At 39.9% G+C, this 24,074-nt stretch overlaps 1 protein-coding gene across 15 annotated transcripts in view; it reads left to right on the plus strand.

The window, feature by feature from the left end:
* The window catches only part of erc1b (ELKS/RAB6-interacting/CAST family member 1b), a 187,244-nt gene extending 163,513 nt beyond the window's left edge, over positions 1-23,731 (plus strand). For 11 of the 15 annotated variants that reach the window (XM_043236247.1, XM_043236248.1, XM_043236246.1 and 8 more), the window contains 2 exons: positions 2,232-2,417; positions 17,855-23,731. In XM_043236247.1, the coding sequence (XP_043092182.1) occupies positions 2,232-2,417; positions 17,855-17,992 (324 nt within the window). In that variant the 3' untranslated portion in view covers positions 17,993-23,731. Of the gene's footprint in view, positions 1-2,231; positions 2,418-17,854 lie in introns of those variants that run through there. The other 4 variants (XM_043236258.1, XM_043236259.1, XM_043236261.1 and 1 more) reach the window with 2 other exon arrangements.
* Positions 23,732-24,074: the final 343 nt, after the last annotated feature.

The following is a 24,074-nucleotide window of genomic DNA, read 5'->3' on the forward strand; positions in this document are numbered from 1 at the left end:
ATCGACTTTTTAATCACAGCTGATTCGACCGATGAATTCAGCAGATGAATTCATGCCTTAATGTGCATCCACTATGAGGCAGGGTTTTGAGTTTTGGCACCCAAATGCACTTTAGTAGGTTTTGGAGGCCGTAGACGAGAGCATGATGTAGGTCTGCCGCTCTGGTTCTGTGCAGAGACCCAGTTTGCGTCGTCTTAATTGGTTCCAGAGAAGCAGCGGCCCGTTTTAGCCTTTCTTTCTCTTTCGTTAGCTCTTCAACCTTGGTCTTCCTCCACCTTCTTCCTTCTCGTTTCTTTCAGTCTTGTTCGATCGCTCTCCGCAGCCAGGGTCCACCCTGGAGATCCTTCATGGCCCCAGCAAGCCAACGAAAACAGAATAACATTCTGCCCTGGAAAGATACAGATGGGGTTAATAAGAATTAATAAAGTGTGGGGACACAAATGTTCCTGCAAGCTTGGGCCGCTTCAGACCAAAGCAGACTCTGTCCCTGTCTTTTCTTACATCTCTCTCATCACTCACTCTTTCTTTTTAGCCTCTGTTTCCTCTCTCCGCTTCTCGACAATCAGGTAACTGTATTTGCTTTCTGCTATTGAGCGATGAGGAGCGTTCGCAGAGCTCCCTAAGCCCTACTATGTTCTCGGCCCTCTTTGAGAAGGTATTTATAAGGGAACATTTCAATAGATCTTCTGCTGTCTTCTGTTGTACTGTAGTATTTCAAAAGCATTGCTCACCTCTCCCATCCCAGAATTAATGGATCTGCCATTGCAGCTCAAATCCAGCTTATGTAACATCTTGATTCGCATAAGAGAACGTAAAAGAAAAAGGCCAGCCTCAGTTTGAGACCTATTCTTCTACTCAACTTTGCATTATTGTGAATATTGTGACCATTCATTAACAATATAATATAGAGCTGGGCAATAATTAATTGCAATTAATCACGTCCAAAATTTGTTTTTGTGTACATAATAGGTGTTTGTATTATCTATATTTATTATATACATATAAATACACACACTTGTATGTATATGTTTAAGAAAAATATGTTTATGTATTTAAAAAATAAAAAGTATATATATATATATATATATATATATATATATATATATATATATATATATATATATATATATGTATATATATATATATATATATATATATATATATATATATATATATATATATATATATATATATATATATATATATATATATATATATATATATATATATATATATATATATATATATATATATATATATATATATATATATATATATATATATATATATAATTTTCTTTTTATAAACATATTTTTATTAACATATATACTTTTAAAAAAATGTAAAAAAATTAAAAAATATTATTATTATTATTATTATTATTATTGTATATATGTATATTTTATTATAGCTTTTAATCAGTAAAGTACTCCCGAATTCTAAACATGTGAAAGTATACCACATTCTATATTATATTATATTATATTATATTATATTATATTATGAACCTTCAGCGTTCCGTTCAGGGATTTAACTGCTAGGCAACGACATGCAAAATAAAGCATACAACAATCTCTCCTTCATATCGACACAAACCGCATGTTGCTATTTATCTCATTTTTAGATTGATGTGAAAACAAATGTGATGGCTTAATCATGCATTGTACCAGAAATCTTTGTTGAAGCCAGTAGGATACACACATGGCACAAAGACATATGGTTTCTGGATTTTCTCCCACACAAGTGTATGTATTATTTTGATGGATATGGAAAAGCCGTGTGAGTGTCTGCTGTGTGTATAGAGATGTTTTGTAAAGACCGGGCATCTGTCGGCAGCGGTCCAGGTAACTGAGATTGTTTGTCTGTGTTCCTGGAATGGGAATGTTTCTCCTGACACATTTTTATTATACCACTGTTCTCACTGTGATTCATGTGTTTCAGCTGTGGTCTATCATCCATAATCATCCGCAACCTTTCACTGAATATCGTTCTTTTTTTTCCCCCCCCTCCTTCTTTTTGAATACAATCATATGTGACATAGCTGAATTTGAACTCTGTGTTCTGGCTTGCTAAAAGTGTTGTTTGCTTGTCATTTTAGCATGCGTCTGCATACCCGGTGTTTTATCTCCCTGGCTTGTGTCCAGATATCTCATTCTTGAACGGTACAGGAAAACTGAGATTGAAATGACTCTTTATCTCTAACCCATTTCCTCATTCCTGTTTTTGGACAGATTATCCCCCCACTCATAGACCTCAATCAGAACCGCAGTAAGCTGAAACTGTACATCGGCCACCTCACGGCCCTGTGCCACGAGAGAGACCCCCACATCCTGCAGGACCTGGCCCCGCCCTCCGCATACCACCGCAGCCAACAGGACGCCTGGGAGGAGGAGCTTCAGAAGATGAGCCCCGAGCAGGTAAAAAAGTGTGTGTGTGTGTGTGTGTGTGTGTGTAGTAGTTTTTATTTTATATTAGTATTATGTAAAATAAAAAATCTGTATATAATCTAAAAATTAACTTAAAACCAAGATCATCATAATTTAAAAAATAATACATATAAGCAAAAAAAAATATATCAATGTATTATTCATTATTACTTCATAATTCCTGTGGATTAACAATTTGAACCTTATTGTAAACTCTTGCCATGGAAAAATAATTCATAGTTTTTCAGTGGATCCCCATTATAAAATAATGAAGTTGTATATAATACATTATATATAATAAGGTTTAATGCATTAACATTGTGTGTGTGTGTGTGTGTGTGTATGGATGTATGTAGTTATATTTTATATAATTATTATTTATATTATTATTATTGTTATTATGAGAATGTCAAAACAATAGATATATTTTTATGGTTTGTATGTGTAAACAAACAGTATTAATCTAGGTTAATATATATTATTTTTAAATGTAATGTTATATTTTTCATTTCTTCATACTAGTTATTAGTCATATTATAAGTTGAACTCATTTTAATTTGTAAATTGTTAAATATATATAGTATATAGTACAATATAGTAAAACCAATATTTAGATATATTTAGCTGTATTATATTATTATTACTATATAAAACAATACAAATGTAATATTTTATATAATTAATAATAAATAACCATGAAGACTTTGTCAAGGACAGTTTGGTCCTCAAAGCAACAAAACGTTTCATACATCTTGCCTTTTCTTCACGACTCAACTTAGCACATAAAGCTTTGTGTGTTTATGCATATATGCGCACTCAAGGTACAGTAAGGTTTTCTTGGGTACTTGGATTTGTCACCCATTGATTATTGGAGCCATCTGGCCTGGCCCTCACGGCCCTTAGCTGACGCTAACGTTCGCTGTCTATAAATCTCCTATTGGCTTTAAGAATCAGTCCGGCGCTGTGTAAATGCCATTAGTCCTCTTTATAGAGTGGAATGTGTTCCTACAGAAAATAAATAGTCCAATATATTGTATTTTATTAGCTTCATTTACTGTTACTTTAACAAAAGAAAACCAAAAAGCTACCCAAGGCTCACTTAAAAGGCAGGGGAGAGCCAAGAGTGGAGGGGTGGGGGGGAGTAAGACGTTAAAAAAAGACGAGCAACTGGAATGGGCGCGATAAAGAAAAGGAGTGTCAGCATTTGGACGGCGAAAGAGAGAAGCGTTTGAGGAGGTAGTGGCTGGATTTAGTCTCTCCATGATGAACGATCCACCTCTCTTTAATAAATGCATGCGTGGATCCGTTTTCTGCACTTCACTTTGAAGCCATTGCCATACCTACCGTAACAGTAAATTGTCTGCAAACGGACACTGGGTTTAGTCGCCGCGTCGGTGCGTCCCGGTTCTGCATCCATCCCTGATGCTTTTTGTAACATCAGAAAAATAAATTGTCTGGAAGTCTACATATACATTATACTCACTTTAAATCGGCCCCATTCCTCAAGAGGAGAGGAGAGTGATCTGCTGTGATGGTGCCAAGGCTCATACAATGCTCATGTGTTTCACTGCACGGGGAACTATCTGCTTGGCAGGTTTTTGGCTCGCTCTGACATTATTGAAATGCATTTTTTTATGTGGGCTGCCTGATGACAAGCCGTTGGCCAGCGAACAAATAATGTTTAAGATTTTTAGTTTGCTGCAAGTAAACTTTGTTCCAAAAATTGGCACTTTCCAAGGGACTTTCCCTCCCCCCCTCCAGTACTTGTTTAATACGAAGTAGAGAGACGTCTGTACATTTATTTTCCTTTGAGAGAGACAGCTTTCATCAGACTGTACGGACATACTGAAAAGTTGCCTGGCCTTTTCAAACTGAGTGTTGCCACTGGTCAGTCGAGGCTACTGCGCTATGTAAACACAAGGTCTGATTTTTGGTTTTCCAAACTGAATTATTGCCCGCAATGTGCTTAAAAGGGACTAGAATTTCAAAATAATGCTTCTCAAGCCCTTAGTGGCTGTCGTGAAAAGAGCCGTCGAACTCTGTTTTTGCAAACTGTTATTCCTCACCGACCTTCTCTAAGGTCAACGATTCTGTGTTTATCTTGTCCAAACTATCATTGACAGTGTTTAGAAAGCACTGCTGTCTTGGGGGTGATAAGAACTCCTGGACCTTTGCGCCAGGATTTTGACTCATTTGGGTCCTCAGATAAATTGGTGAGCACGGAGCAAATGAATTATGTAGGATTGTTCAAGAGCTTGCAGGTTTGTGCAGGGTTGCAACACTTGGCAGAGTTGTTTCGGCTTGGCCAACATGCCAATTTCGTGTCGGACACATTAAGGCAGAGATAATGAATATTTCAGGTTTCACCGGTTAGGCTTTACCTCTCAAACGGTTACGCATATATCAGGATTTTTCCTCTCCAAATCCAATAGCTCGAAGATATTTAGCATTTCGCATCCATATGGTATCCACATGTACGGGATCCTGCTCGTTCTTCAGTTACATGTCCTGCATGTAAGACACAATCCGCTTGAAGACACTTTTGGTCTTTCTCTGATGGTGGAATCACTTGCAGATGGTGGATTGGACGAGTTGCCGGCGTTCACAAGCCTGTTTGATTGATGTCTTCTTTGACCTCTCTTCTTTTCTTTGCGTTGGGAGTGTAGCACATTACATTAGCGTTCTCTCTGCGCTGCAGTTCGCCCATTTAGATCCCTTCAGCACGGAAGATGCCAGAACGGGCCCGTTTGGCCATGACAGGCTCAAATTGACGAGAAAAGTCTGGGCTCATTATTGGCTTATTTAGCGTGTTCTGTTCAGTCCATTATTGTTAGTAACGTCCACATGAATTTACTTGTGGTGTCTTTTGATGGCACGTATGTCTCTCCATTTGGGAGGGAGCTCTTTGCTAATCATCAATTTTATAAACCGAGTTATTAGTACCTAATTGAATGGCCCTTTGTGGCACAGTCGCCATCGAGCCCGTAGAGGATTGAGGTTGGTGTCCGCTATGCCCAGTCCTCTACTAATGACAAGCCTCTTGCATTCAGAATGTGCTTTAGTATTTATGAGGGGCCGCGCACTGTTTGAGCCCTTGCCCTTTCTTTGAAGCTAAACATTGATCTTTTAATTAACAGTTTTTATGGGCTTCCTTTTTACTGGCCTGGCACTCCAAGCTGGCACTGAGCTGGGTAATGTAGGACTTGGGTTTTTAACCCCCTGATTTCCTTTGTCTCTCTCGCAGTTTATAGCATATTAAGACAGTGTTTCCTTTTTGTTTCTCTTCTCTTAAAGGGATCCGTGTTATATAATGCAAGTCTTTCATTGAGAAAACCGTTTGAACATTCTTGGAATTATCTTTTTGTGTTTGTTATCCAGCTCTTTTTGGGATTTTATTCAAAAGATCTTTTCCTTTTGCTCTTAATGGTGACCGACGGAGTTACTCAGACAGGAAAATCTAAGATTGCACCATGAAGTCATATACCTAGGCCCACAATGCATCACCAATATAGACTAATCAGCATGTAGACAATGCAAACACACAAGAACACCATAATGTACACAAAAACACAGGTTTGTGAGCTTGTATACATATAGTACTTAAACTCCGCCAGACCGGCCTATTAGGCCTCCCTGCCAGCTCGTCCTCTGTTGTGGTCAATGCTTCTTTTATTACTCGTCCTTCTTGCCTGTTCTTTTTCTCTGTTTATGGCGTAATGTTGTTTTATTTGGTTTGAGCTGTTCACAGGATGTTACTGCATCTCTGTTTAAACGGCTGGAATGCAGGAAGGTGATTAAGCCGGCGCTGAAAGAACCACTCAGTCATACAACCCACAGAGCCAACAAAGACAATAGACTCACCAAAAACGCACCCCATTTAGATGAAGAATTGGCGTTTTCAGGAACAAAAACAAAATTATTGCGCATTATACATCTAATAAGGCCTTTAGAATTTAGCTTCAGGGTTATTAGGTTGTGAGTAATAAATACGCCGTTACAAAAGAGTACTGTGGTGGTACGGATACCATTGGATGCCATGGTGCATATAAAAAATACATATGCATTTAATATTTTTACAAAGCACTTCTAAATACTTCTTACCTAATATATTTTGTTACCAAGCCATTACTTAACATGGTTCTTTTTTAAAATATGTTTTAAAAAGCCCTTACACGTACATGTATGTTTATATATGTATGTATACATAATATAAATGTAGCTAAACCCAGTGGTGGTAATACCATGATGCTTTTTTTTTGTTGCTTTCAGTACCTCATTAGGAATAATTCCTTGAGAGGATGCAATCATCTGTGACATTGTCCGCAGCTGCGAGACGCCCCTCTCCTGCACTGCAGCTGTGTCTATGATGAGCAGTCATTGTTTGATGAAAGTTACTGTCAGTTATGTTCTGTGGCCAGTTCCACCTCCTCTCTCACAACGTTTGAGTCTGCTGTTTACTTAAGAGACTGCTGATCTAAGATCAGTATGTAAAGTTTACAATCTTGGAGGAGAGAAGCGAAGTGCTCAACCGCCCTTGGCCAAAGTCATCTGGCTGTGATCTGGCAGCACAAAGCCAGCTGTATAAATAGGGGAGAGTCTTGCATTTTACGGGTCACTCTGAATAAAACATGAACTAGAGAAGATTGATTATTAATGACCTCAGGGCTGGAACAGAAATAATCTGTTAGGCCTTGAGTCCTCCATTCTCTTCCCTTCCCTCTTTCCGCTCTCGTTCTCAGCGCACCTTCATCTGTCTTTCGCTCGCTTCTCCTCTCTGTTTCTTTTCCGATTGGCAGTCCGATAGATGTTTATTTTAGCCATCTGTTTTCAGATGTTCCCTTTCAAATAGATCAGGAGTTCAGTAAGGTTTCATGCAGATTTTGTGATGATTCTCAGGCTCACACCTGTCAGAGCTGGCATCAGATCTCTGTGTGGGTTCCAGTATGGGTCCGTGAGGGAGTTTTCCACAGAGGCTGATATTTAAATCAAACCAGTACTAGATTGTAGTAGGTTTTGATAATCGTGTCATCTTTTAGGGCTGTGATTAATGTTCTAACCTCTGCTCCTTCTTTGTAGCATATTTTTTTTATGACCCTGTCATTCTTTTTAATGGGATATTTTAATCATTTAGATTCAGTATTTTGGCTAAGATTGATAATCTTTCTTCGCCTGTTGCATTAGAAAGTATTACCAAAAGCTAATTGGCTTTAAAGATTTCCTCTAATTCAATTTCTTCCTTTTTTTTTTTTTGCCTTTTTTGGTCACGTTTGAAAACACATTCTGTGTCATTTGCATATCCACCTGATTGGTCAGTGTACTAATTGGCCTGTTTTGGCATTCATGCAGTGATTAATATTCTTCTTGGCTCAAGAACATGAAAGAAAAACAAAACTGATATCTTTCTTCAAGACTTCAATCTGAGCACAAAAAGATGCATTAAAAAGAAAAAAGATGCTTTGCATTTGCTTTTAACCCTTATCCTAATTCTCACTTTAACTTATACACTATATTACACTATATTTTTTTAAATTTATTTTTGGATAGCAATCTTTTAAATTAATATTACTCTTTATAATTCTAATGAATAATTCTAACTTTTTGGGCCAACTTATATTAAGTGACTTCACTACTATGCACATTTTAAATTAGTCGCTTGACACAATGCGCTTATTGTGTACATATGTTTTTACATTGTACTAAAAACCTTCCTGCAATTACACCTGTAATTACACTCCTGACCCTACCCCTACACTTCAACACACTCTTAACCCAAACCAAACCACCAGTCCAGCTCAAATGAGTAAACGTGATGTGCAACACATGATAGAAATGCATTTTTATAGAAATTTAATAAAAAAAAAACATTTTCTATCAGTGCATCCCTGTTTTAGTTTTTACTCTCATTTGAATAGATATTTGCTGAGGCTCCGCCTCCTGTACCTCCTCTGATGGACTGCCACTGGTGGGCTCTTCAGGAAGGTCTGTTGGTTAAAAGCAACAGAAGCTGGTCCTTGATCAGCCCCCTGATGTGCCGAGTTGGCGACTGCAGTGCGTCTGTGCCCGGTGGGGCGGGCTGCAGGCTGACAGGCCCATGAATCCAGGTCCGCGTAAGTGCAGTGTAATTTAAACGGGCAGGAAATGGGGGTAAACATAGTGGAACAAGCCCACAACCCGCACAGCCACGATTAATGAAAACACATGGAGCCGGCACATATGTCTGCTGTAAGTGGGCCTTTACATTACGAGCGTCTCTGTCTCGCTCTGCCTCTTGTTCATTTGCTCACTTCATTGTTCAAGTAACGCTGTGTGTCAGTAATAGCAGTAGTCATCTGTAAGTCACAAAGGTGTGTGGCTGCAGACAGTTTAACATAGTAGAGATGTCTAAACTGTGGTTGTCTGAATGAGCACTCCTTAAAACAAACACATCACAGAGACAGGAGGTGAGACACAGAGGCGTCATAGGCTGACCACTTATTGATTTTTATTGCATTGATTGCTAAGGCAAGCGTCAATAGTAGTATTGTTCATACTTACGACTATAGATTTAAGCAAACATCTACACAAGTATTAATCTTTAATTTATAGCTCACCTTACACAGACATGGGTAAAATATCAAACTGAAGCTTTACCATTTTTACCTGGAGGGCAATAAAGTGATAAAAAAAAAATTACTTAGACTTACATTTGAAGGTCAAGTCTAGAAACAGGAACATCATAGAGAATAAAAAACACTCTGAATTCCGTAGCAATCTCGTTGTAAACCCCTAAAACATCATGACTGCGACTTGAGCATTCGTGATTTTCACAAAAAAAATGTAAAATCATCTTTTTAGGCTCTAATCTGAACTGAAGTCTTGAGCACGTCCTGTTGCTTTGGTTCCTTTTGTTCAGAGTTTTTCTAAATCCCACTCTCAAATGCTGTTTTCGTAATACATCGTTTCAACGAGTGCTAATCCTGAGGGGGTGCTGACCGGCTAAACCAACAAAACTTCTCAACCGACCCCTAAACATCCAGAGCAAGGGAAAGCACAGCACCGTCTTCAAAGCGATGCGAGATGAGCCCTCTGTGCCCCACTCTTGTCTGTTCCAGAACTCGTTTTTCCTTTATTTTCCCACCCAGCGAATAAGTATGAAAGCACCTCAGACTCCAGAGCTGGGTTCGTCTCGCAACACATTCGACTCGGGGTGAGAGGAAGAATAATATATGAAATAAATACCCCCAAATGATGAAACCATAAGCACGATTGAGCCTTCTCAGCTGGAAGCCGCCAAGGCAAACAGCGAAATACTTCAGCAGGTTTATTGTGATTTTCGCGCCCTGACGAATCGCGTTTTTGCGTTCCCTAGCTTGGGTTACATCGACCGAGCCGCAACAGCATAAACTACACCAACTGACGTGCCATAGAAGCGAACATTTCAATCGTAACTATGTTCTGATTTTTCATTTATGTATTTATATGTGTTTATTTGTTCTTCCGTCCTTTGAAAGTAATGAAAAACGTGGCTTCAGTCTAAACACAAAATATTTCTGAGGTTCGTCACTCTATCGGCCAGCTGATGAATCATCCTGCCAAGAGGGGAGCTGTCAGTCTGTGGCGCTGCCTTTCTGATGGCTTTATTTGCGTGTTCACATGCGACAAAACCCACACCATTCGCAGTCGTGGCATCTGTTTTATATTGAACTTTGGCCTGAAAAAAGATACCGTGATGTATCCGACTGCTTCCTCTTTTTGCTCGCAGTCTAAGCCAGTAGGCAGCCATATTACGAGTCTTACAGCTCATTCAGGGCCTATCAGATTAATAAAAGGCGTTAAGGATTGAGAAGGGCTTTATGAAAGCGGGTTATTTTCCACAAATATTTAATAGCCTGTTGCGCTCTTTTAAAGGCGAGTGCTTCCATGCTAACCATCGGGATGGTTTGTTTAGGGTGAGGCCCGTTTCATTAGGTTGCCATAGAAAACCGATTGGCTGGCTGACATTGCTGTTTTTCGTCTCCTATAGCGGTGACATTTCACATAGCTCCTGTTCGTTAGCAAACGAGGATTCACAACAGTCTAGCCATGATCGTTAGGAGCAACTAGGAAAGTTTGCGCCGCTCGGAGCCTGTGGAGGAATGTGGTTGTAATTTATCCCTATGCATCCTGAAGACCCTGCGGCAGTTTGGGCTGAGTCATTGGAGGAAAAAAAAAAAAACGAAAAATATCTAAGCAGCGCAAAAATCTAAACTGGGACTTTCATCAACTTGTGGTGGGTGTTAACACTAAAGTTATTTCAATCTGGGTTTCGATCGTGATTGCGTCCCTGACTTGACCACATACTTCGTAATGTGTGCCCCACTCCGCTAAAGTCCTTCAGCCTCGTTCAAAGTTGCGGGCAGGGGTGCGACTCGTGTGTCCGCGTTCCCCCCTGAAACTCAATTACACTTGACTGATGGGGTGCACAGATCCGGCCGCAGATGAGGCAGAAGGCGGTTCCAATCAGATGCGGTTGCTATTCATTTGCTTTTTATAAACGGCCACGCCCCCTCGAATCTGATTGGTTCGGAGAGTTCGCGTAACATCACTCGGACTAGTCATGTTGGGAGTGTTTAGTTCCGAAATTGAGGGTGAAAATGGAAGCTAAAATGGTACGTCAAGCTGCTAGGATGCTTGAAGTACAGTAAGAGGATAAGCACGGGAAAGACAAACAGAGAAGGGCGAGAGAGATCCCAGTTTAAGTGGCTCTTATAAAGCCGCAGAGGCTTCCTGCTCTAACGAGGAGGAAGTGGGGAAAGAGCTCGTCATGAGCTGAACATGATCCAAAGAGGCCATTTTTAGAGATATGTTTTTGTGTCTGCTAAGAAGCTGGGAGAGCCAAGGGCAGGATAAGAAGAGAGCAAAGAGAATAGCGCAGGGTTTAGTCTAACAAAGATAAAGCAGATTTCGAAGATAGGAGTTTGTAGCGTAGTCACCCAGCCGTAGCAGTCTGAATGGAGTGTAAATCTCTTCTTAAGACTCTCCATTAAGAGTTTGCATTCAGAGACTTGTATCTGCAGCAGTAAGAGGGACAAAGGTCGATGATTTTATGCTTTTGCAATTTTGTCCGAGACCCATCCAGGTAGAGACCGTTCGACTGATGACTAAAGTGGCCAACCAGAGTTTGCTCCGTTATTCAGGGTAAATGGTGCTGATATTAAAGACTGATAGATAAAACTGATAGATAAAAATAATTGCACAGAAGTTTCGGTGCATGGAATGCATTAATGCGTGTAGACTGTATCTTCAGAATTTATGTTCATCCAAAAGTAATGCTTCAAAAGTAATATTTAGTTTGAATACCTTTGTGGCTCCCAAGTGCCACAAACAAACAGTATTTTTAGTGTCTTTCAGGTGTTTGATGGATGTTTGCCATTGGCAAATGCATCTTATCTTGAGGTTGTTTCCAGGTAGACTGATGCACCTTTGAAGTTGTGTAAATAAAATCAGAGTAGAGCAATACGTGCGGTATGCATGTGTCTATGGGCAGTGTGCCATTCAAGGCAGTGATTACAGTTCATCTAGCTCATTTCTGTTGGAAAATAAGTGGTGTGGATGGAGGTAAAACGTACATCCAGGAGGTGTGTCGGTTTGGCGGAGGTAACGGCACACAAGAACCAGCAAAAGAACACCAGAGGGGAGCATTTGAAGCTTGGCCTGGAAAGAAGAACCTTCAAGAAAGGAGCTACGAGTGACTTCATCTTACTTTTTATTGGAGGAGAAAAGTGGCCCAAATTTTTTTTTTTTTTTTTTTAAGGGGGATTTTCTTAAAAATGAGGAGTAAATCAGCACCACCTCCTCCCCAAAAATTATGAGGACCTTTTAATACGGTCCCGTGATAAAAAGAGCAACGTTTCCTGTTAAAGGAGTCATTGTTTTCTCTCAAAATACTGTAGCAGTGTCACATTTAGGGGAAAGGCTAATGGCGTTATTTCGTTATGCAGATTTATTGAACAAAGTCTTGATTGCTTTAGCAGAAGGCGGTCAATCTCCAGCTCCAGATCCCCCTTTTCTTCACACTCTCTCTTTTCTTTTTTGATTGGAGCTTGTTAGCCACGGCCTTGCACGCTCCTGATTGCCGTTTTTGCCTTAGCTATTGCGTTGAGAACTTACAAGTTAACATTCCCCTTGTCCTACTAAATTGGAGGATCTGGATGAGTATATGTTGCAGAGATGAGGCTGTGTCATCCAGGGTGATGTGGAGAGCGGATTTGCTTGAAGGGCTTGAGTTCAGCCGTTTGATCTCCATGTGCCACTCCAGGCGTAAATGTGCGGCCCAGCATTTGTTGAAACACATCCTCTCTGAGTCATCGTCAGTGCCGTCAGCACAGTCCAGACTCTCCTGTCATTGTCTGACTGTGATGGTCCGCTGCTGTGTTTGTTCTGCTCTCATTAATGTTGCTGTTGTTTATCAAGACCGGCGGAGGAGGCTGACCATACACACACAATAACACCTGATAATAATCAGCAACGATAACACATAATGCTCTCCTTTCTTCCCTTTTCCTTAGTCTCTGTCTCTCATCTTCTCGACTTTCCTCATGTTTTTGGGTCAAGGCTGGCGTAGGAAGAGATACAGATACTTTGCCTATGCGGAGTGCTATATCTGTTATCTTTATAGCTCTGTTTTTTGAGGATTTCTGTTAAGTACATAGCCATAAAACTAGAAGTGATGGTCTGTTTGTCACGCCGAGGAGCTGCTTCATTTGTGTGTGTCTGTTCAGTTTGTTCAGGTATTAGTCGCATGTAACATTTTAAGGGAACGTTTATATTTAGTGCTTGTACAGCCATGTTATGCTGTGTAAATTGCTTAGTTTGCAAGAAAGGCAAACTCCTTGCAGCAATGTTGGGATAACATTTAGGACTCTTAAGTTAAGAGCAAGTTTGCAGTCTGGATGTGTTGCTAGATGATGAAAGTCGAAGCCAATCTGCAGATTTTAGGCCGTCATAGTTGGCAGATTTCATAGTGCATGATGGGCAAAAATGTATTTTTCAAACTTTGATTCCATCCAGTTGGAGGATATTAAACATGCTCGGTATTTTGAGCTGAATTTAGAACACATATTGTTTTAATTTCTCATGCATCTCCTAGCAACGAGGCGCATGTTTCTGCATTCGTTGTGTTCTGGGTGATGTGAAAGTAGTTTGTGAACCTCAATTGTTTACTGCATGATGCTAAGTTCTCTATAATCATTTGCAAAAGTGGTGTAGTGTCGCCCAGCCTTCGGTGTAACCCTGTTACTTTTTGGGAGATATGAGTAAAGATATGCGTTACCCAATGTACACATAAGTAATGCTGTTTCTCTTTTAATTCATTCATGAATAATTCATTCATGCATATACATTGCAGAAATTCCATTACATACAAACTATGTGGAATATATACTTATAAACTGCATGAAATACCTTTCAGAAAAACAACCGCAAGCCGAGCATACTGTAGAACCACTTCTCTGGCAGGAGAGTAAGAAAAAGTTAGGCAAACATATCATATATTATTTTCCATAGAAACTTGATTGTATAAGTCTAGAAAGTAGGGCTGCATGATTTGCAGGGGAAATTTTGAATGTAAAATTAGTCAAGGATGCTAAACTCAAGAAAACAGGGCCGTGCTACACTAAATATATTTATGGATTCTAATCAGAGCTGAGTCTTGCACTTTTTTAGTTGCTGAAAGCACAAATTAGCCAAAAATATAATAAATCACCAAGCATGCGATGTGTAAAGTGTTCTGCAGGAGTAATGATGTAACGGTTAACGTTGTTTGCCAGCACCCTAAAAGTAACACTGTCTTCCCAAACTTCCACATGCCCACGCTCCATTCTTCTAGCCCTAGCAGGCCACACGCGTGGCAGCGCTAGCCACCCCCTGGCCAGTCTTTCCCTCTCCTCCAGTTCTCCACTGTCTGCCCTTAATGGAGCTTACAGTGGCGGCGCTCTGCCAAACTGCGCCCTCACACAGGCCCATACATCAGCCCCCGATGAGGCTCATTAACCCTCCTCTCATGACTCAATACACTCCTCCTCTTTCCCTCACTCGTTCGTCTCCATCACGTCTTCGCTTTTCTCCTGGCTAACTCGTCGGACTCCAGCCTCCCAGGAGTGTCGTCACAGGTGACGAGATCATAAGAAGTTAAATCGGGCCAGGGCCGGCCCCCGCCCTATGACCCGACGGGCGATTTCAGTGCTTTCTATTGATGTGAGGAATGTGCTCTCGTTGTGTGACTTACGAAGCAGTGATAGATTGATATATATACTCCAGGCTGATGAATAATTGGTCATTTTGAGATAATGGTGATGATGATCATTGCCTGTATGTTTATTATTCGAAATAGGTGCTAATTTTCATTTGGTAATGTATATATCGGTGCTGCATTGGACACTGTAATGTCAGTATCAACATCAGATTTTATTTGAAATAACTTTAAATAAGATAAATGTAAATGATTCAAACATCTACTTTCCTAATTCTGTGCATGTTTAAATATTTGCTTCATAAAATCCTTGCATAGCATTTTGTCAGTGTTTTGCATTACTGTGCCCCCATCCGAAATCCAAGATTTGACCGATCCATTTACTCGGAGGCCCTGTGATGGAAAGACTTTCTCGGGCATATCCGTCTCCTCCCTTTTCAAACCCTGAGAGCGCCTAGCATCGCATTAACACTAGCTGTGTGGCTCGTGAAGGGGCGGGACTTCTCTTTCCCAGCGTGTTTGCCCTACAGTTGTGCAAACACCCGTCTGACGGATCACTCCGCCTGCCCCCAGTGACCCACCGTGACATGTTTTGATTCATTAATTATGAAATAGTTGCACGTTCCAAACCTACACAAAAACACACATGAAAGGGAAACATATTTTATGATGTATGAATATTACTTCCAGTTATTGTTACAGATGTCTTTATCATTAACCTTGTTAAAGTTGGCGTTCATAGGCCAGGAGAGCCAAAGAAAATACTTTTGTGGGTTTTTGTGAAATATTCCACTTTCTATGGGCTTTGGTTCAGTGGCTTGTGTTCAAATCTGAAAAGCAATTTAAAAGCGGTACAGCACCACGAAACACTGATTGTCCAGATAGGGCCAAACAGGGGCCACGGACGGGGACCCGGGACAGTCTGGGTTCAGTAGGATCTTAGTCAGAGACTGTGTGTGTGTGTGTGTGTGTGTGTGTGTGTTTAAAAGTGTAATAGTGCTTTTGATACACTGCAAAATAAATCATGTACTTAATCATTAGTCTTTTTTTTTTAAATCCAAACATAACTATTTCGTAAGACATATAATATTTGTTTTATACACACACACACTCACACACATACATTTATATATTAAATAGCAATAATTTTACCTCCCATTCATTGTTTGTTTGTGAAATATTTTGGCATATTAATTACGTTTTCATTCACCGGTAAATGTCTGGCACTATTCATTACAACACACATTACCGAAATGAAAGCATTCCACAAACTACCACTGATTTTTCTCTAAAATCAGCAAAGGAAATGCAGAAAAAGTTTCCTTGGCCTGCCACTGGGTAAGTAAAATAAACATAACCATTACATTCTCGATTATCAGACAATGATTATCTTAGCATCTTATGCTAGTTTATTATGTCACGCAATTTTGCTTCTCAAGTTCTTATTTTAAAGATCTTTAAATATTTTTCCTGGATAACAAGATAAAAATAGTGATTACAGTAATTGATAATCCACGCACATGCTTCAGCTCCCTTTATTAATCTTTTCCTTCTCTCTTTGTCTCACAGTGTTTGAATAATTAGCCTTCTTGATGAGAGTATATTTTCGTCTTTTTAAATCATTTGAAAGAAAATAAACTGTCTGCTGGCCACATTAGCATCTGCTTCCTGTGTGCCACAGTGTGTGTGTGTGTGTGTGTGTGTTTTAGTAAGTTAAGAGGCACCTGCTCCTGCCGTGGCATATTTCCTGGCGTGCTTGGCACTGCCAGCGCCCAGGAATCCCCCATTCCCTTCCCTCCTCTCATTTCTCCACATCCCATAGCCAAACCTCTACGGAAATCATTTGGAAAAAGGATTTGAGCATTAAAGATAACCACACCTGTGATTATCATTAGACAGAGGTGCTGTAAAATGTTAAATCCCTCTCTTTAGTTTAAGTTTCTTTTAATGAGCGGAAAATTAAACCTTTCGGGCAAATTCCAAGTGTTGAATTTTATATAACGGTTTAAAAAGAAGTGCTCGGTGAGGTGATTTGTTTTCAGTGGTGTTTTAAGGGCTAGGACGAGAGCGAGCTGAGGCGAGGGGGCTGCTCTCCACAGTTTGATTCCTTAGACTCCCTTCTCTATGGGCTATTTAATAGATCTCTGGACCTTTGTTACCCTCGAGTGTTTAACACCTGGAGCTGGACGGAGCATCTTAACAACAAGGCACTGAATGCTGTGTGCTACTATTTTGTCAAGGTTAAGAGGTGTGGTAGTACTTTACAAAACATTTAACATTAATTAATTACTGTATGTTAGTTGATATGAAGTACAAGTTGAAATTACCTCTAAAGCATTTATTCATGAAACAAACAAAAAATGAATAAATATATAAAAATAAAGAGAAACGCGTTGAAAGTCATGAATCTACGTGGGGTTAACATTTACAGATTGATCATTAAAATCTAAATTTGATTCGTTAACATTAGTTAATTACTGTATATTCGTTGGCATGTAGTAACGATGAAAAAAGCATTTATCGATCTATCATGAATCATGAATCTATGTAGACTTAACATTTACAAATACATTATTAAAATCAAATTTTTGTATTTGTTAATATTATTTAATGGAGCCAAGCTAACATGAACTAACAATGTTATCGAAGATGAATAAACACTGTAGCAAATGTACAGCTCATTGTTATATAATCTTAGTTGATGCATATAATTAACCAATATATCCTTGCATAACAGGAAATGGTACAGTTACTGTAACGCATAGTAATGACTGGATTACTTTTTTTAAATGAAAGATTCTAGATATTTTGCCATGACTAATTACATTTGTAAATAGTAATCATCAAAAAACAGGATCACAACTGAAACTGTAGATTAAGGTCTAAAATTAATATTAACCAAAATGGAGGCGTTTTTTTGCACTAATAAAAGATTGTGTGATTCCGCTTGAATTGTAAGAATGATCATCTGGTTCTTTTCTCTTTTTTTTTTGAAAAATCAAAAATTACCAAGTTCACATTGAATGCTTTGAGTTTTTGACTCCAGGCCAGACCTCTATGCGGCAGCACATTTGTGAAATATTAAGTGCACTTTGCAGCCAAATTGCTCATATGAGGAATAAAGCCATTATATATCAGACAGCACAGCTCGAAAAAAACTGAATGATTTAGGGTGATAGATAGAAAAAATGCAACATTAACACTTTGTGTTTTTCCTCAGCTGGAATCCGAGCTGGAGCAGTGTGAACGAGAGAGTGCCGAACTACAGGAATATGCAAACTCCGTCCTGCAACAGATCGCCGACCACTGCCCGGACATCCTGGAGCAGGTGGTCAATGCTCTGGAGGAGTCCTGCTGACCGGACCGGATCACGGAGCTCGCTCTTCCTGCTTCTACTTCCCTTTCTTCTGTGTTTCACCGATTTCACAGAATGCCAGCACACAAAACACAAACTCTCGTACCCTCACCCACATGCACGAATCAAAGGACAGACACACATACGGGAAAGACTGACAGCTCACAAGTCAAGTGCACGCTTGGATTAGCTTGGAGGTGTGGGAACAGTGGGCTTTTCTTCTGCCCTCCTTACCACCACATTCATCCCCTCCGCACCTTTGCATTCAAATAAACATGGGGAAGAAGAAACCGAAAGAGGGAAACGGGCGGCAGGGAAGCTTAGTATTATAAGACTCATTCACTCATTTAGCTAAACCCGTCCTGCGGGAGGTGAAGTTCTCTCTGTGAGGGTCAGGAAATAGTCTCCTTATCTTGATATACACTATTGCCACAGCTCTTAAAAGCTGCAGGATTTTGAAACCGTTTTGAAGCAATTTAGATTTTTTTTTTTTTCCTCCCCTTCCCTTTTCCTAGATGCTTTGTTACTGACGTTAAATTATGGGTCATTCGCGCAGGGCAAAACTCCTGCACTCTCAAACCATCTGGTTTCACTCAAAACTTGGTTAATGCTCCGGTTGTGCCAGCAGACAGTCCATGCGGACTTTAACATACTTTTACTATCGAAGTCGGTAGCGGGTTTAGATTACTGCAACCCCCACCATCTGGGAATTTACTCTCGACTTGGTCACCGGCCGATTTCCTCCCCAAGTCTCGTTCGTAAAAGTTACGAAACGGACAATATGGGTAATGTTATCCCGTATGCACCTGTCACCAGCTAAAGAAACCACAGCCCTGGTTTGTGTCTGTTAAAGGTGAGAGGAAGAAAATTATTTGCCTTGGAAGTTGTAGGTTTATTGCTGCTAACATTTGTCTTTGCATGTGGCAGGTTTGGTTTGCTGGTGTTTTTCTATAGCTCTCTGATGCCGAGGGTGTATTGCCGACGCAGATGTTGTGGACACAGAAGTGCCTCATCATCAGAGAGCAGCTGCCATACAGCACTGGAATAGGAAAATAGGCACCTATCACTCATTCCGTACTTTGAAAACTATGCGGTCTCGCACTGGGATGAAGACCGGCGGTCTTGCTCGATTTTCCAAAGCAAAGAGTCGAGACTACAAGGTTGTTCTTGACGGATGAGAGTAGCTGTTTAGATACCCGCTTGCTTTATTCCACTCTCTCTTAAAAAAAAACGGTTGCTTTGGGAGATACCATCAAGCTTTGATCCCAAGCATCTCGCATGTACCATCATGCTCCCGTCGTTCTCTTTGCTTGGCTTCGTATCGTCATCATCATCCTCCTCCTCCTCAGACCCGGGCGTCTCTGTTAGCACAGCCGGCAGGTGTATCCTCTTTCACTTTATGGTTATATGGGTCTATATCCGTTGGCATTGGGTGTCCCTTTTTGGAGTGATAAGATACAACCTCGTTCAACTTGTGATAAACGCATTCGGCTGTTGCTTTAAAGTCCAGAGTCGACTTCCCCTGTGGATGACACTGGGCGTAACGTGCCCTCTGCTCCTCTCTCTCTATATCTCCTCATCCCTCCCTCATTCATGCCTGTGTGTAGTTTATGGCTCTGACCTGCTGTGTTGTGTTAGTCATACTCCTCTCTGCACGATAAGCCCGACAGACAAGACAAACAGCTCGAGATCACAGCGAATATAATCGCCACACCACCTCTCCTCATGCCCATACGCACTGGTTGTGAAGGAACCTGCCACGTGTTGTGGGGCCAAACGTTTGATTGCACTGCGAGTCTCTAATCTAGTCGCTGTAACTAGCACTAGTGCATTGTTCTCCAGAGATTCGGGATTGTTTGTCTCTGTGAATGATTTAGACTGAAAGACGGGTTTGGGTGAATTTCGTAAAAATGCTTTTCGGTCACTTTGTACGCCAAAATCAAAAGAAATTATATGTTGCATAAAAAGGGATGAAGCTACATTATTTTCCTTTCCTCAGAATAATATTCTTATTATGTCTTTTTTTTAAATTATTATTAGCATCATTGTAAGCAAATTTCTCATGAGATTCTGATCAAATCCAAATCTAAGTGTAAAATATTTTAAATGTGCATAAATTACAGTAACTCAAAAAAATGAACCATAATTATTATTATTTTATATATATATATATATATATATATATATATATATATATATATATATATTAATGATAATTGAAAATATGTAATAAGACAATATCTGTTTGTTTTCTTAAAGCAAAATATAATTTTCTGTTTTCCATTTACTTATCATGTTTTGTGAGATTCACCTAATTGCATCTATAATTAACTAAAGCCCAATGTGACAGTGTGGAGCCACTTTAACAACATATTCCCACGCTCACATGGGCAATGCCAAGAGAACGCCCGTTCGCGTGCCATTCTCACCCTTGGCGCGTCGATCTTATTGCAGTCATATACGCGCGTATCTATAAAGTCTTTTATGGTTTTATGCTCTTAATTACAGCTGATGGACTTCCTTATGAGGACATAAATGTGACGAGCAGCTCTTTTGGGCTTTTAAAATCAAACCGCTGATTGATAACGTCCTGTTTTTCATCTCTGTCGCTTTCTTCCCGTCTGCTATCTCATTCAGGCACAAACACAGTTTTGGCCGTCACCCGTGGGTCTCTGAAATATGGGGCTCAGTTATCTGCACCGTGGCTGAATCTCCCCGCTTAGACTAAACACAGACCTATCACACACACACACACACACACACACACACACGCTCGCTATCACAGGCCCCCTCTCGATTTATGTCCTTCAGTACAGGAGCTGGCCTCTCAGCGCAGAGCACTCCGGAGAATTCCCTAAGAAAACATAAAGAAGGAACGCTGTGATAACCGGGAGCAGATCAGAGAAAGAATGACCCGGCGCTTTGCAGAGGGTGTTATTGTGCGTTGAGTGAGTGTCTCTCTGGAGCTCTGGTATTTGTGTGATTGCTGGTTATAGGCAGACCTAATCACACAGAAGAGTATGGAAATTCCCTGCAGGCTTTGGATCGCTCCGTATGCGTCCCAGTGATTCCTCCTTATGTTTTTGAGGAATCACAGAGATCTACACCAGCGCTCTCTGCTCAGTAGCTAATTACCGATACTACCCACATTCAGTAGCACTTTGTGTGAAGCCTGTATCTATTACGGTATTTTGAGGGCAGATTAATTCACAAAAACCTTGCTTAGTCATGTTTACAACTATAAACATGCATTGTTTTTTTAAGGGTGTAACCATTGGGTAAGTATTATAGTGCATTAAAACTAGTCATAATTAATTACAACTGATAAGTTGTGTTACAAGGAATTAAGAATGCATCATATGAGCAAAATTGGGTCGCTTTCTGATCTCGAAGATGGAAATCGGCCCATTTGTGTTTATATAATGCATTAGAACACCATATAGCTGAACTCACTCTGTGTGCTCACCTATATAAACCTATACAGGCTTCATAGAAGTGTTTTTCATTTTGTTTTGCAAACTACTCTTGTTCATTTATAGGAGCAGCTCGTAGGATGTGGTCAGCTGACTTTCCACGCCGTTTGGCTTTATACATCTACCTGGCTTGAAACCGCGTTCAGCCATGAGTGAGAATGAGCATGAGGTGTTGCTTCATGTTTTAGTATGAACATTTTTCATCCTCATTAAACTCACCGAGGCATGTCTGTGGAGGGAGAGAGAAAGAGCAAGCGCGGGGCGGCCAGGAACGCACGGGCTGTAAGGACCCGACTTATTTTCCACTTGCTGTCATGATTTTTATTCTACCCTATTTCGCCCTATAACGTGAGACATTTATCATAGGGTCTACTTAAATGCTTCACAAAATGGATTACATCATGTTGCATGTCCCATAATTCTTTCGTGTTAATCAGTAGTGATCCTGAGTTTTGTCATACAGATGTTATAATGGTCTTTTATTCGTTACTGTGAGAACACTGCCAGAGACGTCTCGTGCAAACGTGCATATAAAGAAATCTATATTTATAAATGTGTCGGTGGTTAGACCTAGATTTAATTGAACAGTTCGCACAAGCATCTGGGGAAGAGAATATATCCATCTGAACAAAATGGCTGTCGGCTATTTAAAAAAAAAACAAAAAAACAAACAAACAAAAAAAAAATGAATGAACTAGTAACACTAACATTTGAAATGAAAATTAAAGAAAAAGCAAAGCCTTTCTAAGTGTCAAATCAAAGCTGTTAACAAAGATTTTCAAAATTGCTACCATGTGGTTGATGATGTGCTGTTGCTATCTTCTCTGCATCTTGTTCGATTTTGATTCCAGCTCATCTTGCAGTAATTTTTCTTTTTTTTTTTCTTTTTGGGATTGTTTCGCAGTCCTCCATAGCGTGCGTGATTGCGATTGTTGAAAACTGCAGCGTGTTTTATATTACAATACATGTATATGTATCCTTGGGCTCGGAGAAGCATCCGTGACGGTGTTTCGAGTGGACTGAGGGATGCCAAGACCTCTGCTGGAGAACTGTGATCCTAATAGCACTCTAGGTTGCTGGAAAGTCAGGTTTATTTTCGCATTTTCAAGAGATAACACCCGTGTTGTTGACCGTTTTGGTCAGATGATCGGCATCACTCGACACCAAGCCTTTTTTCTTTTTGTTCATAGTAATTTATCACACACGTAAACACACTTAAAGTTTTTATGGCGTCTAAGTAGATTGCCTATTAAATTGTTTACTTATTAACTCATCTTGAATAGTCATTATTTACCCAAACGGTCCGTCAACACGTCCGCATTTTTCATGCATTACTTCCCTCCACTTAGTTTGATGGACTGAGACTGTTTAAAGCATGAAACCACATAAAACATCCGCTGAAGGATTTGGCAAGTTTATGTCTGACTTTCCGTTCTCCATCTGAATGAATCCGGTGCCAAACGAAGCTAGTCTGCTCTAGAAAGTGCCACAAATAATAACCTGCCTGTCGTTCATCAGCAACCAAAGCCAGGTCACGTGACCTTTTACTGTTTATATCATGTTTGCGTTATATTTAAACCTTTAAACCTTAATTGACACAATAAAAGGTCAAACCAAAACCAGGCCTGCTGTGCTCGGTCAGCTGCTAGATGAAGCACCAGAACGGACCTTTATTAAGTGTGTAACGGAGCGTCTGAGTTGAATGAAGCAGCATCATTCACACGGACCTAATCTTCATTTCGACTCAGAACTGTGCATGTGGTCATTTTCGAGACTGTTAGAAAGTTCTGCGTGCCTGTATGAGAGAATATGTCAGGCTTGTAGTTGGCACTTCTTCTATTTTTTCCCTCTGGATTTTGTCCTAAGAGAGTGTCAGACCTCAATATCACCCCATCCACATCATGTTCTCTTGGCTCCAGCAACCCTGCCTTCTGTCACAGCAAGGGTCTATCTTTTCTAATGATTCATGCTCTTTTTCTACGCAGTACACGGAAACACTGTCAAGGAGGATTCTCGCCCTTTCCCCTTTAATTTAATGAAGAAAAATAAATGGAAAAATGTCAACTTTAACCCAAAGCTGGTCATCTCTCGTGTCTTTTTTTGTTTTTTATTTTTAAATGATATATTCATGTTCACAAAAAAAAAAATACTGCCTTATGTCTGTGTGGAAAACATAAAAGATTTCTGTAAAAAGAAAATGAAAAATAACAAAAAGGCGCATTGTATTCAGCTTTTGCCTTTGTATGTATATAAACTCTATCATTCAGTCCTTATTGTGTTTGAGCGTTTTCTGTCAATTACAGTGCACTAATATTTTCACCATCCTTCTCTATTACAGACTCGCTGAGCTCCGTACTTCAGCTGCGTTTTAAGATGCTACCTTTTAAGACACTTAAAATATAAAGTATAAAGTATTCGTAGTGGAAAAGAAAATCCCAGAGTGCGTTGCGAAGCTTTGATAATGAATGATTTAGTTTAATATGTCAAAATCTTACACTTAAGTAGAAAATTGAGTGTTTGAGCCAGTATGAGTATCATGTCATTAGCTTAGCTTCATGGTTTTTGGAATCGTGAGTCAGTGTTCCAAATGAGTCATATGATGTTCCATTTCC

Source organism: Puntigrus tetrazona, chromosome 4 (assembly GCF_018831695.1).
Source record: "Puntigrus tetrazona isolate hp1 chromosome 4, ASM1883169v1, whole genome shotgun sequence".
Taxonomy (NCBI): domain Eukaryota; kingdom Metazoa; phylum Chordata; class Actinopteri; order Cypriniformes; family Cyprinidae; genus Puntigrus; species Puntigrus tetrazona.